This window comes from Stenella coeruleoalba (assembly GCF_951394435.1).
Source record: "Stenella coeruleoalba genome assembly, chromosome: 15".
NCBI classification, from domain to species: Eukaryota; Metazoa; Chordata; class Mammalia; order Artiodactyla; family Delphinidae; genus Stenella; species Stenella coeruleoalba.
In genome coordinates this window covers 73,926,111-73,942,187 of record NC_137161.1, presented here as the reverse complement: position 1 = coordinate 73,942,187, position 16,077 = coordinate 73,926,111, and the positions used below count along the sequence as shown (strand labels likewise).

General features: G+C 40.9%; 1 protein-coding gene across 5 annotated transcripts in view; it reads right to left on the bottom strand.

The window, feature by feature from the left end:
• LOC307198930 (S-adenosyl-L-methionine-dependent tRNA 4-demethylwyosine synthase TYW1) overlaps window positions 1-16,077 on the bottom strand; it is a 286,923-nt gene that overhangs the window by 189,430 nt on the left and 81,416 nt on the right. For all 5 annotated transcript variants that reach the window (XM_079946281.1, XM_079946282.1, XM_079946280.1 and 2 more), the window contains one exon: window positions 12,409-12,544. In XM_079946281.1, coding sequence (XP_079802407.1) covers window positions 12,409-12,544 — 136 coding nt within the window. The remainder of the gene's footprint in view (window positions 1-12,408; window positions 12,545-16,077) is intronic.

The following is a 16,077-nucleotide window of genomic DNA, read 5'->3' as shown; positions in this document are numbered from 1 at the left end:
AATCCCCATATTTCCATGTGGAGGGACATCAACTCTCCTTCACTCCTGGCCTCTTTTCTACACTTGTCCCCAGAAGGGGAAGAGTGAGTGATCTGATCCCTGAGTTTGGGAGGAACTGAACACAAGTAGCTGTGTGTTCCTTCCCTTCTCTTTGCAGAGAGTACTATCTGGGGTGCTCTCTGCCACAGGGGAGCTACGGGTTGTCCATCACTGCCTGTGCCTGGGTGGATAAGTCCAATTCTGGAGTGAAGAATTGACAAGCCCACTTGACCTCAGCTTTAAAGCCACATCCTCCACCCTCCACCTGACAGTCAGTAATAAAACTGATATATTGATCTCCATTTGCCTCTCCAGTGTCTCATCCCTCAGTTGGTTCCAACTAGGAAGTAGAAGAAAGGTGTGTTTTTTATTGGTCCTATAACACATCTTCCATGTAGAAATGCTTCCCACGTGATTTTCAACTCCTTAGATCAGCACACAAAGTTCATCTCAGTCTCTCTAGTCCAGTGATTCACAAAGTTAGGGACATGTTATTCCACCTGTACTCCCACCCACCCACCAACCAAATTGCTAGGCTGTTTGGGGGTTATTTATTGAGAAATGGGGTAGAGAAAACTACTTCTTTAGCTTCCTCTTCTCTGCTCTGATGTCACAGTTCCTGGATACAGTCAGCTCTCGGTGTCCGTGGATGCAGAGGACCAACTGTCCCATGTTGGTCCGTTTTATGTAAGGGAGTTGAGCATCTGGGAATTTTGGAACCCGCGGTTGGGGGAGAGGTCCTGGAACCAACCAACCCCCCCCCACCCCCCGCGGACACCAAGGGAATATACTGTACAAAGCCCTTTCTCTTTTTGCCTTAATTGCCTTAACTTCTCTATCTGCTTAAAAACCTCCTGCTCATCCATCAAAACCCAACTAATGGATCTCTCCTCTGTGAAGCTTTCTCCAGCTGCCTAAGCAGTCAGTCACTCCCTTGTCTGCTCTGAAGGGCATAGTGCCATTTTAGCACTTCTAACTTTTTTGAATCTATTTACACATTGTCTCTCCAATTATACTGAAGGCAGGCTGTTTATTTTATGGATCTTTGCATCTCCAGAGCTTGGCAAATGAAGGTGTCCAAGAAATGTTTGTGAATGAATGAATGAATAAATCTCACTTTATAGTTTTGGAAAACTGAGATCCAGTAGAAACTGACATCGCTTGTCCAAGTTTATACAGTAAGTGGCAGAGCCAGGACCAGAAGACAGGTTTCTTGGTTCCCAATCCAACACTCTTTCCACTACATGGGGCTGTAATTATTAATAGGACAGTAAACAGCAATAGCTTATTATTGATATCACTGATCTCTCTGATATTCCAGGTTTGAGTGAATTGCAAATATGCATCAGTTTGTCTTTAAGCAAGGATCAGCTATACTAAAACTATATGTAAATATTCTTTAAAGTTATTTAACATAACTGATTTCTTTTGAAGCCTAGTTCAGTGCAAACAAGTGAGTTTGACTCATCAGACGAAGAGCCTATTGAAGACGAACAGACTCCAATTCAGATACCATGGTATGTTAACCTTTCTGATCAATGATGAGCTAAAATATTTGATGTGTACATAATAATCTTTGTAGAATTTAGTCTGCATATTGAAAATGATTCTCTTCTGCTGATTACATAATTCTTATCTTTCTTATCTATGGTAGAATAAAGCTTTTTTTGGGGGGGGTAAGGGGAGTGGTGGGAGTTCCTTCCTTATACATTGAAAAAACCATAGTAGAAACAAGGAGTTAAGATTTGAATGAGCTCCCATTTAGTACCAAAACCTTCTTATTCTTTTACGACAAAAGAATAGTGTACCAAACATAGGATGAGATATCCTATGTTATCATTTATTCCAGTCCTAGAACTACTTGCCACAATAATGCATCTATCAGCAGACCCTGTTTAAGATAAAAGCCACATCACCATAGATACAATAACAAAAACAAATGTTTTTATATAAAATCAAAAATCAAAAAAAAAAAAAAAAAGAAGAACTACTAACAACTACTCAAAAACAAGACACCACTGAGAGAATTCTAGAACACGGGGGTGAGGCTGAAGCACCCCCTGCACCACAGAGACCAAGACAGACTGCGATAGAAGGTAAGAGAAGGGGCTGCACGTTGACCACACTGCCCCTACCCCAGGGTAGTGCAGCAGCACACAGAGGGGTCTCCTAAGTCTCCAGTTCCTCCAATAGGAAGAGAACCCAGCGGGGACAGGCAGCATCCTCCCTGCCCCCAGCAAAATGGGTCGCTTTGTGGGAGCCCTTATTCTGACACTGCACCAAGGGGACTGCAGGGAATCTTCGGGCGCAAACACTCAGAATCTGACTGTCACAGAGAAGCGGGGAGGGGCCTGCCACAACCAGCATGTGGATCTTGGGAGACTGACTTCATACCTGCAGTGTCCAGGCAGTGACCCCAACCAGCGGCTCTGCTCACCTGCAGAGCACCCAGGGTGCGCTCTGACCAAGGAACTTGGGGGAGGGCAGATCTGCCTGATTCGGATCCTCAAACAAGGAGTTTTGCCGCCCTAGAGCCCAGTTTGCCTGTGCCCAAGCGAGGAGCTGAATCACAATCCCATCCACTGTGGACAGTGTCCTCCAGCCTCATCCGACCAGAAGGGCTGGTGACAACACCTGGAAGCTGTGCAGTCCAGAAGGACTCCAGCAGAGAGGTGGGCAGGCAGAGCCGAGAGCCTGCAGACCAAAGCCAATGGCCCTGCTCAGTCAGGAAACCTGGGGTGTGAAAACAAAAAGCTTTACCAGTTTTAGAGCTTCTTCTCCCGCTGCACCCAGGCTGGGAATCTAATTCACAGGCCCACTTATTGCTGAATACAGCCTGCAGCCTGTCCAACCAGGGAGTCTGACCAGAGCACAGGGGAAGCTCCACAGCCCATTCAATGGCCCTATGTACAGCGGCACTGAACAGAGAGCACAGCCCATGCCTCCCTGACCTGCAGAACAAAACCGATGGCCTTTCCTGACCAGGAAATTCAGTGCACACTCTGGCCTGATTCAGGCCCCCAAACAACCAGCTATACGGGACCTGGATCCCATCTGGCTGGCCTGCCAGGGCAGGGAAGCTAATTCACAGCCCCCATCTACTACAGAATATAGTACACAGTCAGGACCATTGAGTAAGCCTGATCAGAGGATCCAGGCAAGCATGGAGCCCCTCCTCCAGCCTCACTTGTGTGGGGAACCAAGCCAGCAGCCCTATACAAACTTCTCAGGCAGTGGCACTCTGCCCCATCCCCATTCTCAGAGCTCAAACAAGTGCCTCACCCAAAGCAGACCAGAATAGCAGGCCCCAGCTGCCCAAGGACATTACTAGAAGATACACCCAGAAACCCAAACTGAGCTGCCTGGTGAAGAACTGTCTCTGCCAAAGCAAACCTGTGAAGTCTGGAAGAAGAGCCCAATTACTCAAATGCATAGAAAAATATGTAAGGAACCAAGGATCGTCAAAAGTCAGGTAAATATGAAACCACCAAAAGAAACTAATAGCTCCAACAACTGACTCTAAAGAAATGCAGACTGATGAACTATCACACAAAGAATTCAGAATAATCCTCTTAACTACAAGAACTACAAGAAAACACAGAAAGACAACTAAACAAAATTAAGAAAACAATGCATGGACAAAATGAGAAGTTCAACAAGGAAACAGTAACCATCAAAGAAACCCAAACAGAAATCCTAGAACTGAAAAATAGAGTAACTGAACGAAAGAATTCAATAAAGAGTTTCAAAATTAGACTCACCGCACATTTAAAAAAGAAAACAAAACAAAATAATAAGCAACTTGGAGGACAGAACATTGGAAACTGTCAAAGGAACAAAACGGGGAAAAAAATGAAAAATTGAAGGAAGCCTACAGGAATTATGGGATACCATGAAAATAAACAATATTCGCATTATGGGAATTCCATAAAGAGAAGAGAAAGATAGAGGAACAGAAAGTATATTTAAAGCAATAATGGCTGAAAACTTCCTAACCTCGGGAGAGAAATGGACATCCAGATCCATGAGGCCCAAAGGACCCAAACAGGTTGAATTGAACAGGATCACACCCAGACACATTATAATTAAATTGCCAAAAGTCAAAGAAAGAATTTTAAGAGTGGTGAGAGAAAAAAGAGAACTCACAAGGGAACTCCCATGAAACAATCAGTGAATTTTGCAACAGAAACTTTTCAGGCCAGGAGAGAATGAGCTGTCATATTCAAAATACTGAAAGAAAATAACTGTCAACCAAGAATTCTATACCCCGTAAGGCTGTCCTTCAGACACAGAAAGAGAAAGATTTTCCCAAACAAACAAAACCTGGGGGACTTTATCACCACCAGACCCGCCTTACAAGAAATGCTAAAAGGCCAGTTCTCTGAGTGGAAGCAAAAGAATGATAATTAACATCATAAAAACATAAAAAGATGGATGTGGCAAACATTTCACAATATATGTAACTCAAACAATCAGGCTACAGGCCTTAAACTGATACAGTGATATATGTCAATTATTTCTCAATAAAATTGAAAAAAATTTTTTTTCCTTAAAAAAAAGGAAAAGGTATCCCCAAGACAAGACTTTGTCCTTCAGACCCTCAGCAGAATTGCCCCAAACCACTTACTCCTTCCTTTGGGCTGTACTTTGGTCTAGCTAGGCCTCCCCAGGTCAGAGAATCCCCTCAAGAAGGACCAGCTCCCAGCCTACCTAATCCTCATCTACCTATGGGCAAAAGCATGAACAAGAGTTTTGAATTAACTCTTTGCTCCCTCTTACCAAAACTGTATCCCCTAAGAGCTTTGTCCAGAAATATGCCCTAAACTTCTATCAGAATGCAAAAACGGACAAGGGGAAGCTTAAAGCTCTCTCCACCCAATATTTGGTAAGTGTCAGCCACTCATATTAGCAATCAATCCCCCTGTTGTTGGACACCTGTGCGGATGGTAATACTCTGGTGCTGCTGGCCCCAGGATCCTTGGCACAATTCCAATGGTTCCTCTATTCCTTCCACACACTTTTATAATTAAGGCCTTACTAAATAAATCCTCCTCAAATTACCCTAAAAAAATTAATTTGAGATGATTCATAGTCCCAAATGTGAAAGAAAAATAAAGCTTTCACAAAAAAAAAATAAGAAAATATCTTCATGACCTTGGGGTAGACAAAGATTTCATAAACAGGACATGAAAAGCACTAACCATAAAACTTCAACAAATTAATAAATTGGGCTTTGTTAAAATTAAGAACTTCTGTTTATCAAAATATATCATTAAGAGTAAAAAGGCAAAGATAGACTAGAAGGTATCTTGAAAACATGTACCTGACAAAGCTCTGGTATCCAGAATATATTTTAGAACATCTACAAGTCAATAAAAAATCAACAGTAATCCAAATAAATAAGGAACAAAAGAATTGAACACATAATTCACATAAAAAGGATAGCCAAATGGCCAATCAGCATCTGTAAAAGTATTCAAATTGAAAGGTATTCACTGGGGAAATGCAACCTAAAACTACAGTGAAATATCACTAAACAACAATGAAGATGGCTAAATTTTAAAGTGGGAGGGAGGTCAGAGAATGTAGAACAACTGGCCTTCTCACACACCGCTGGGAGAAATATAAATCGGTACAATTACTTTGGAAAACTGGTAGTGTCTACTAAAGTGGGATGTACACTTACCCTGTAATCTAACAATTCCGCTCTGCATATTTACCCAAGAGAAATGCAGGTGTATTTATATAGCTACAAGAATGATAAAAATTATTCATAATAGTGAAAAACATAAAACAATTCAAATGTCCACCAATGGTAGAAACACTGAATAGTTTGTTGTATAGTCATATACTATATAGCAGTAAAAATGAATGAATTGTTGCATATAACGTCATGGAGAAATCTCAAACAGGGTACTGAGCAAAAAAAAAAAATCAGACACAAAGGAATACATAATAAATGGTTCTATTTGTATAAAGTTCAAAAACAGTCAAATCAAAAATAAATGTAAGGGGCTTCCCTGGTGGCGCAGTGGTTGAGATTCCGCCTGCCGATGCAGGGGACACGGGTTCGTGCCCCGGTCCGGGAAGATCCCACATGCCGTGGAGCGGCTGGGCCCGTGAGCCATGCCGCTGAGCCTGCGCGCCTGGAGCCTGTGCTCCACAACGGGAGAGGCCACAACAGTGAGAGGCCCGCGTACCACAAAAAAATAAAAACTAAATAAAATAAATAAATGTAAAAGTTCAAGAATGGGCAAAATAATGTATGGTGACAGAAGTTGATAGAGCTGTTCATGATATTTTACATAAAAAGTACAGTTGTAAAAATATGTAATGATCTCATTTTATAAGTAAAATACACACACACTTACATACACATAAATTAAACTCTGGAAGAAAAACAGCACTATAGTAATAGTATTTTTACCTTTGAATTCTGGTAGCATATAAGTCATCTTATTTTCTTCATTATGGGAATATTTATTTTCTAATTTGTTTTTAGCAGATATGGTTATCTAATGTTTAACCTCATAAAAGGAAATGTCTTTAATTTCTTCTTTAAACAATATTATTGCTCTCGGTTCAAAAGGTTAATATTCATTACATTGATATCTTTTGTTCACTCTCCCCACTTCCACCCTTCCATTTGACCCACTACACAACGGTTTCTATGCAAAACACTGTATTCTACTTCTTTTTGACACAGTCATTAGAGGCTAACTGGTAAACCAAGTTTCTTTTTCATCACCCCTTAACCTTCCCTCAATATCTTCATGAAAACTCATTGTTTCTTTGAATTGTATGTAATACACAATACTTGCATGGGATTGTACCAACATCATTATCAAATTCTTCCCAGAGTCACTCTCTATATACACTCTTCATCTTGAAAGCTTGAAAAGTTGTCTTCCCTAAGCTTCCTTCTTTGGCTCTCTTTAGACACTTCTTGGATAATTCCATCCACTTTCTTGCCTTCACCTGCAATCTACCGCTACAGAGATGACTTCTAAATCTATATATTCACACTCCAACATTCCTCTGAGTCCCCAAGTCATGTAAGCAATGATCTACTAGACATCACTTAATGTCTCAACATGAACCTAAGATGCAACACGTTCATCTTTCCTTAAAAAGCTTAGGCAGAAGTCAGGTCTGGAGAAAACCTATTTACTAGGGAATTTCCTGGGGCTGGGGGTAGCCAAACACTTCGTAGGCACTGGCTTTGGAAAACACCATGGGAGAGATCAAGGTCAGCAGTCTTGGTCTGATTTCAAAAGTGGCTAAAACCAGAATATCCTTTTAGCCAACCAGAGGAGGGTGAAATGGCATTAAACCCAAGATGGGTGGAATCAACAACCTGGAAGATCCATGCCTACAGAGAGGGTACACGCAGGTTAGATAAAGGTAAAGGGCAAGATAAAGCCTAAGAAAAGATAATAATAAGAAACAAATATCCAGACCACAGCCAGATGGACTAAGGCTCAAGAGAAGCCTTTGGCATCGATAAGGGGAGGTGGAAATAAACCAAATAGATCAATAAGCAGGGGAACCAGTCAGAATGATGGAGGGGTGATTAGCTTGTCCTAAAAAGGAGGGAAGAAGACAGGCTATTTCATTGACTCTAAGATATTCTAGATTGTAAGACACACAATTATTTTATGCACCATAATTTTATGTCTCTCCTTTATGAAAGTAACAATGCTAGCAATTAAATATGACATGCCATCTCTGGCTATCTGACTTTAGAAATGTTAGCAAGTAACAAACTGTGCATGCTGCAACTGGAGAGCAGCAGAGGCACAAGGCCCCCTCTCAGGTGTGCTCAGGACAGGAACCTGATTTACACTCAGGCCCCCATGATATGGAGAAGCAGGCTGGAACACAGTCTTGCGAGACCCTGATACTGGCCAACAAGCAGGAAACTGAGTGAGGAGGGAAAAACCCAGTCTTCTCTCCCATGTGTCTGCTTTACCACTCACACACAACACTTCACTTCTGACACCTCTGGTCACCAAATGTGCGGGGGATTTTCCCTCACCAAGCAATTCTCTGCAACACCAGCTGGTGTCCTACAAATTAACTCAATTCTGAGACTACACCCTACTGGAGAGGCCAGTCCCAAGTCTAGGTTATCACCTGTGCTTCTGGCTGATGGGCTCTAAATCAGAGGTTCCCATAACCCCCTCCTCTGGTTTGATTAATTTGCTACAGCAGCTCACAGAACTCAGGGAAACACTGACTTAGGTTAACCAGTTTATTAAAGGGTACAGATGAACGACCAGATGAAGAGACACATAACGCGAGGTCTTGGGAGGGTCCTGAGCACAGGCACTTCTGTCCCCATGGAGCTGGGGACACACCAACCTCCTGATATGTGGATGTGTTCACCAACCTGGAAGCTCCCCAAACCCCTTAGTGGGATTTTTATGGAGGCTTCCTCTCGCAGGCACAATCAATTATTAACTTCATTTCCAGCCCATCTCCCCTCTCTAGAGAGGGGTGTGTGTGTGTGTGTGTGTGTGTGTGTGTGTGGCAGGGGGATGCTGAAAATTCCAAGGTGCCTTATTAGAATAAAAGACGCTCCTAATGCTCTTATCACTTAGAAAGTTACAAGGGCTTTAGGAACTCTGTGCCAGGAACTGGGGACAGAGACCAATATATGTATTATCTCACACTGTTACTGATGAAAAACTATGCTGTCTTTAACCTGAAGGTCATAGAGAAACTTTAATAGCATGCAAAACTGCTCATGACCTGATGTTAACAAATAGCAACATATAAAATTGAATCATATATGCAAAATAAATCACTCTCTCCCCCTCAAAGGATTAACTAGAAGTACTACTTCCAAATGTCAGCAGTAGCTGCCTCAAGGTCCTGGAATTATAGGTAGCTTCTTCATTTGTTCCTTTATATTTCTCTTTACTTCCCCCCAAATTTCTATATTCAATGTGTAATTTTTATAATCAGAGATAAGGTCAAATATTAGTTTTTTAAAACCTGCCAGTTGTGGGTCACATGGATACTTTGGTTTATTTAAATATTAGATATAGAGCCATCTCATTCATGTATAATAAGCCCTTCTTAACAGTGAAACAACATTCCTCCGATAACATCAGGTCAATGCATGCTCACATCCACAGAACTAAGTTCATTTTGGATACCCCAAAATATGTAATGCGGGAAATTATTTTTGTCTTTCCAACATGAGGTTTCAAGAATATCAGTATTATTGCTCAAACGTGGAAAAGGATTAATTACTTCCATTTCCTGCTGGATCTTCAACTTGGCATAATAATGTGCCAAGAGAAACACATCTGGTCACACTTCTGATAAAAGTCTACTGTCAGGGCTTCCCTGGTGGTGCAGTGGTGAAGAATCCACCTGCCACTGCAGGGGACACAGGTTCGAGCCCTGGTCCAGGAAGATCCCACATCAGCGGAGTAACTAAGCCTGTGCGCCACAACTACTGAGCCTGTGCTCTGGAGCCTGCAAGCCACAACTACTGAGCCCACGTGCCACAACTACTGAAGCCCACGTGCCTAGAGCCCGTGCTCCACAACAAGAGAAGCCACCGCAATGAGAAGCCCATGCACCGCCAACAAAGAGTAGCCCCTGCTTGCAGCAACTAGACAAAACCCGCGTACAGCAGCAAAGACCCAACGCAGCCAAAAATTAAGTAAATGAATAAAGAAATTTATTTTAAAAAAAAGTCTACTGCCAAAGGTAGGCAGTGCTGTCTTGCACAAGACGGATTTCTTTTTTTTTTTTTTTTAAAAAAGGACTGTTCGACAAGTAGCTGCCATGTCCAGAAATTGAAGCTAACACATTTTATGCTGTGTTATCTTGATGGAATTGCTTTTTAGCCCCACATACTCAAATACCAATCTATTTCTCCCCTCATATTTGAAAAGGAACATTTAGACAAAGGATAAAAATCTTGAAATGTAACCTTTATACTTGCCAAGAGTAATAAAACAAAATATGCTACCTTCTTCTACTTTGGGTGGTACTAGATCATACGTAGGCTGAAAAGCTTGGGAAAAATCGGATTTCTTTGTTTATAAAGTTTAAGAAATTCTTTCTCTTCAAATGTCTTTTCTTGCTCAGGTATACTTAAAGCTCAAACAAGTAACAGAAGATAACAGTATGGATGTTCTAATTGAAACATCTCAAATATCACTTTTATTTCAAAGTTTTCATTGAAAAACTCAAATGATTATCAGATGACAGTGATCATATATTTGACCCTAGCTAGTAAGTATAGTCACAACATAAATGTCTTATTTTTCAGTATTAAACAGCAGTAAAGTCGACCTTTCTTAATAGTATCTAATATACCAATAATATCAGACATTCAAAAGGAAATAACATAGCTTGAGTTAATTTAAAGAAAACTTTTTATTTTGACAGCAGCTTCCTGCTGCAGATCTTTCTTAAATGACAGTGTAAACAATACAAGAATGAGAAACATAAACTCATTGCTACAAAATGCTTAGAGAGCAATTGCCCTAATCTGGGAGCAGCTAGTTTAAACAGCCCAAGGAAACTTTTTCAACTATTGTTACGTGGACACAATTATGATATTATATGTAAGAAGCTCATGGGTTAGAAAATATTGTAGAACTTTAAGTTAGTGCGTTACTATCAATGAGTCAATCCAGAGTACTTACAACTGAACTGGACATCCAAAGGCTTACTTGTAACTTCAAGATACGAATTCATTTTGTGGAAAATTTTGGCAAAAAGGAGCCTATTGAGCCATTCTGCTAATGCCTATTTCTCATCTTCCACATTCCGACTCAGGATATGGTCTAGATAACAATCTCATATGTGTTTGAGACTGCCAGCCCCTGCTGTTTACTTCCATCTAAATCCGTTCTGATTTTAATGCTATGTATCTCCTGTCTCAGCAATAAGCAATGAGGATACAGCTGAAGGTGAAGTCCAGAGACGAAGAAAATTTAGGAACCAAAAAGCATCTGACTTGCTAGCTTTATAAATAATCCAAGACAGATCAGAAACCAATGCCTATTTTGAATGTCTTAAATAATGTCAGTGTTAATCACCAAAAAAGGCACAGATTTAAATTCTCAAGCTTAAAAGCAGGGGGCGGGGGGGGGGAGGTGCAAGGCGGCTCTGATCAGCTGAAAAGTCAAGAAAATGGGTAGAGTACATCTCACTACTACAGAGCTCTGGGTGAGTCTCCACTCATTCATTCTTTTAACAAACATTTATCAAATACCATTAACTATGTTGTGTTAGAATTCAGACATGAGTAAGGAATCCAGTTGGGGAGAGAGAAGCTAGCATAAAACAGAGGAAATGAAGTGTATTTACAGATATAAAACTTGGGAAGGCAGACAGGGACAGCTATTTGCAACTGAAAACGGCTTCGCAGTAAAGGTAATAATGAAGCTGAGACTTGAAGGTTGCATAGAATTTCTACAAGTCAAAAAAATGGAAAGAAAGGACAGTCTAGGTTCTGAGGAGGTAACCAAGGACTCGGGACAAGTGCTGGGCACACCTGCAGAAATAGCAAGACAAGCAGGGCTGTGTAGCATTCCTGGGGAACATGGTGAAGGATGAGTCTGGAAACGTTCACTGCAGCCGGACGGCGACGGGGTGGGAATGCCACAGTAAGTGCCGGGCAAAGGAGAGAAAGGCAGGTTTTCTGGGACAGTGACTTCCATATATTTGGCTGCACATCAAAAATCACCCGAGATGTTTAAAATGCGGATTCTCAAATCCCCCTAGGAATAGGAAACTGTAATTTTTTAAGCTCCTGTAGTGACTGTCAGTATCAGTTAGATTTGCGTAAACCAAGAGGAACTGCAGGGTAGAAGCAAAGAGAACAGAAAAGGGGAAATGGCTACAAGAGAAGAAGAGGTAGAACTAACAGAAAATACCAACTATTGACATAGGGGCCAATGGAAAAGAAGAACCAGAAGGTACCTTAGGTCTAAAAGAATAGGAAGATTTAAGAAGGGGCAACTGTTTGCAGGAAAAGACATTGGGGTCGGACATTCTGGGGTTGAGTTCCTTATTGGGTAGGAAATTTTGTTCTAGAAATTCAGGAAAATTAACTTCATATTTAAACATATACTATTTGCTGACACCTCTTCTAGGATTGCTATGTACTGCGCTTACCCGTGTTTTATTAATTAGCTTTGGGAGTGTGCATCTCTCTCCTGAAATACATGAAGGACATATAATATATATAAGGCAGGGTGCTAGAAACTTAAGAGGAACTCGATAAATATTTACTGAATAATAAAAGTGGAAGTCTAGAAAAAAGTTGAAGATTTTAGTCTTTTTTTTTTTTTAAAGGAAAAAAAAATCTTTTTTTTAAGATGTCATGATTCTTACCTTTGCAGCCAAGGCTTTTAAACTGTCGAGGAATCTTTGCCAGAAATCCTTGAAGAGCGGGCGGTCAATTTTCTTCAGGCTCTCTTTGGTGCTGGCGTCCACACTGACGTATAGCTGGGTAACTGGTTTGAGGTTCCTTGATAATTTAAAATTTAAAAAAAAATACAACAATAGAAGAAGAAAATTATGCCTAAGTCGGGCTTTTCATGATGTTAAATTTACAATCTGTAATAGATGTGATGATTAAACATTTCACTGGGGTCTAGAGGGTTCTGCTTCTCCCAGAAGATTGAAGCCATGATTTTAATGTGACAGAATGGGATGTCAGTTGGTTATTTTTTAAAATGACTGGACACCATCCCTAATAAACTGAAAACATTGGATTACTTAAAATTAGTCTCTCTTCAAACACTACATTTTAGTGGAAAATAAAACAAGATCAGGCTTTAGGTCTGGCACCATCAGCTCAGCACAATAACAAGGGGTTCTCAGACCAAAGTTTCTTCATAAACTCTGCCACTTAAGACTTCTACAGGGGTCTGTGCTGACGGGCCACCTCCCATCATCAATTTGCTGATGGATGTTTTCTAAGGCACAAGAACAAGGCTTCTTTAAGGGCACAGAGCCACACCAACGCCTCACCTATGCCTCTGAGAGCAGGAGTGGGTTTAAAGTCAAGCCCTGTGTGGGCGAACAATGACCCATATCAGGGAGCCGTAAGCAATGCAGAGTTAGAAAAAGAGCAGCCAAGCACTTACAAAAGAGCACAACCCAGAAGAAAAATGTATGTTGTAGGTTCTTATCTTTCTTTGCCTTCTTAATCCGCATCCATGAGTACCACTCATTCTACACTTCGCTCAAATTCACTGACTCATTTCACAATGTCATCATCTACCAGATTTCTTGCCAGTTATGTTTTAAGCCCAGATTGTACGTTTTCCCAGAGCCTCTGTTCTCCCTTCAAATAGGTCTCATAATTCACTCTCTTCAATGAATTTCGAAGTAGAAAGAAATTCCCCCTTAATAATCCTCTGACCAAACTCTCCCATTCTTAATTTGCTATAACTATTCCATGACTTGTATTTACCCCTAGAATGTTATTTATACATTTTTTGTTTCAAAGTCTAGGCATTTAAAAACTGCCACATAATTCACATGCCATAACATTCACCATCAAAGCGGCTGATGAGCTTTTTATATCTATCAGCATTGGCCTTACCCATCTTTGAGTGGAAGACCTTGAAGGACAGGAGCTCTATTTTTCTTTTCATCCAGCCATACAGGTAGACACTTCAAGCTACTTTTTAGTGGATACTGTTGACTTCAGCTGACAGAACTTTTAAGGAAATGTAGGCCAAACAAATGCTTGTAATCATCTGGCTTAGTGACATATGGAAAAACCAGAAGGGCCTAAACCCAAAGCTGTTAAAAGTGGAGAAGCTCTGACCAAAGTTAGGAAAGAATGATTAAAACACTGGCAGACTCTCATTGCTTTAATCCCTCTCCAATACTGATATAACGGAATCCTTAAAAGTTCAATAATGTGTCACTACCGAGCAAAGGACACCAATTACTGGAAATGCAAAACAACAGCATACTGTAATGGCAGCATTTTGTCTCACCACCCCTTTTGCTGGGGGCCTCTTTAATAACAGACAAGCTACTTTAACTGGATTTCATGTTTTACAAACATAAAAAGGATTGTCTTAATGAATACGGCTGGCTATCATCGTCTGATACTCACAGGACTTTGTCATAAAGCTGCCTGATGCAAAATGGGAACCGGCCTGACCTTTTCACTACACCTCCATAACTACTTCAAGAGTATGAACAGTAAATTCCAAAGGCCATAGATGTCTTACAAACCACCACCATTTTGCAAAAAAAAAAAAAAAAAAAAAAAGTAGTCCTGGACATTGACACTAGCAATAAGGAATTTTTGACATTACTAAATGTCTGAGATGCTACAACCAGGAATTTTATAGCTCTTTGGCCAGGGATCAGAGGAAGAATGGAGAAGAGGAAAACCCCAAGGAACTGTAGAGCTCATTCCTAAGGGGCTCAAAAGGAGTAAAAGGACACTGGAGAGATTTTCTGAGCCTCAGGGATCTTATGTCTGCCTGCTATTGGTCTCTGTTCCCCGTGACGATGAGGGTCCAAGCACAGTCATTTGTCTGTCTCCATTCTATTCAGAGACAGGATCATTTTAGTTATATCCTTAAAACCATCATCATAATTCCTGTGTCTCAGAATCTCACATTGCTGTTGAGAACAATTAAAAAGGACTATACAATAAAAGGGATATATAACTCTGAGCCCAATCCCCAGTGAAAATACCCTATGAATCTTGATATGATTTTTGTGATGACCCTTCATCCGGCTAATTTTAAATCTCTGAGTTATAAATGATCATATATAGAAAAACACTGCAATTGAACATAAAAATCCCTCTCCCTTCTTCCCTTCCTGAAGAGATTAGGCCTCATTCTACCCAGAATAATCAATAATCATATCAAGATCCTACCTACAATGAAACCTCCTCATCTCTACAGAAAGGAAAAAAGGGAGAGAGATTTATGTTTTCAAGAAATCTAGAGGTTTCAATAGTAACTTTGATGCGCCTATTGGACAAAAAAATAACCGAAGTGACCCAAATATCCAATACTTATATGTGAAATCTATCCAAAAAAGGGACAGTTTCTATTAGCTGTTTCCTTCCCTGTGTTATGGGCCACAGTCTCTTGTTTCTGTGTCTAGTTCATGTTTTTTTTTTTTTTACGAAAGCTGGACATTTTAAATAATATCATTTGGCAATTCTAAATCAGGTATCTCCCAACCCAGGGTTTTTTTTTTTTTCTTTTCTGTCTGCTTGCTGTTTTTGTTGTTACTGAACTAATTTGGTAAATTCTGTATTCTTGGTTGTGTTTAACCGCTAAAATCCCTGTTTGATTAGCTTAGTGGTCAGGTAAGGATCAGACAGAGATATCCTTAAATGACTTCAATCAATAAGTCTCCTAGGGCTTCCCTGGTGGCGCAGTGGTTGAGAGTCCGCCTGCCGATGCAGGGGACACGGGTTCATGCCCCAGTCCGGGAAGATCCCACATGCTGCGGAGCGACTGGGCCCGTGAGCCATGGCAGCTGAGCCTGCGCTCCGCAATGGGAGAGGCCACAACAGTGAGAGGCCCGCACACAGCTAAAAAATAAAAAATAAAAAAAATAAGTTTCCTAGCCTTTGCTGAGGGGCTCTATGTGTGTATATTAGGGCACGCCTTCGATGTCCAGGCAGGCATTAGACAACTGTGCCTTAGCTTTCACTGTCTACCTGCTCAAGACATCAATGTATCAAGTGGAGGTGGGCAAATAGGGCCTTTTCAAGTCTTCCCTGGCATACCCACAGCCCTGCCCGTGTACATGGTCTTCTAGATTTCCAGGAACATGCTGGAGCTTCTCAAAGTCCCCTACAAACATCTCATTCCCTGGCTTTTCCTTTTAAGTATTTGGTTAGCTTCCTGTTTGCCCCAACGGTTACTGCTGCCTCAGGCAGCTGTGAAGTTAAACAATTACTGATAATTGCTTATGAGAAACACCGGAGAGAAAGGCTTTCAGTGCTGGACAAACTCTGAGTCACTTGTAACAAACACAACCCCTGTAAGTGAGAGTTGCCAGGGA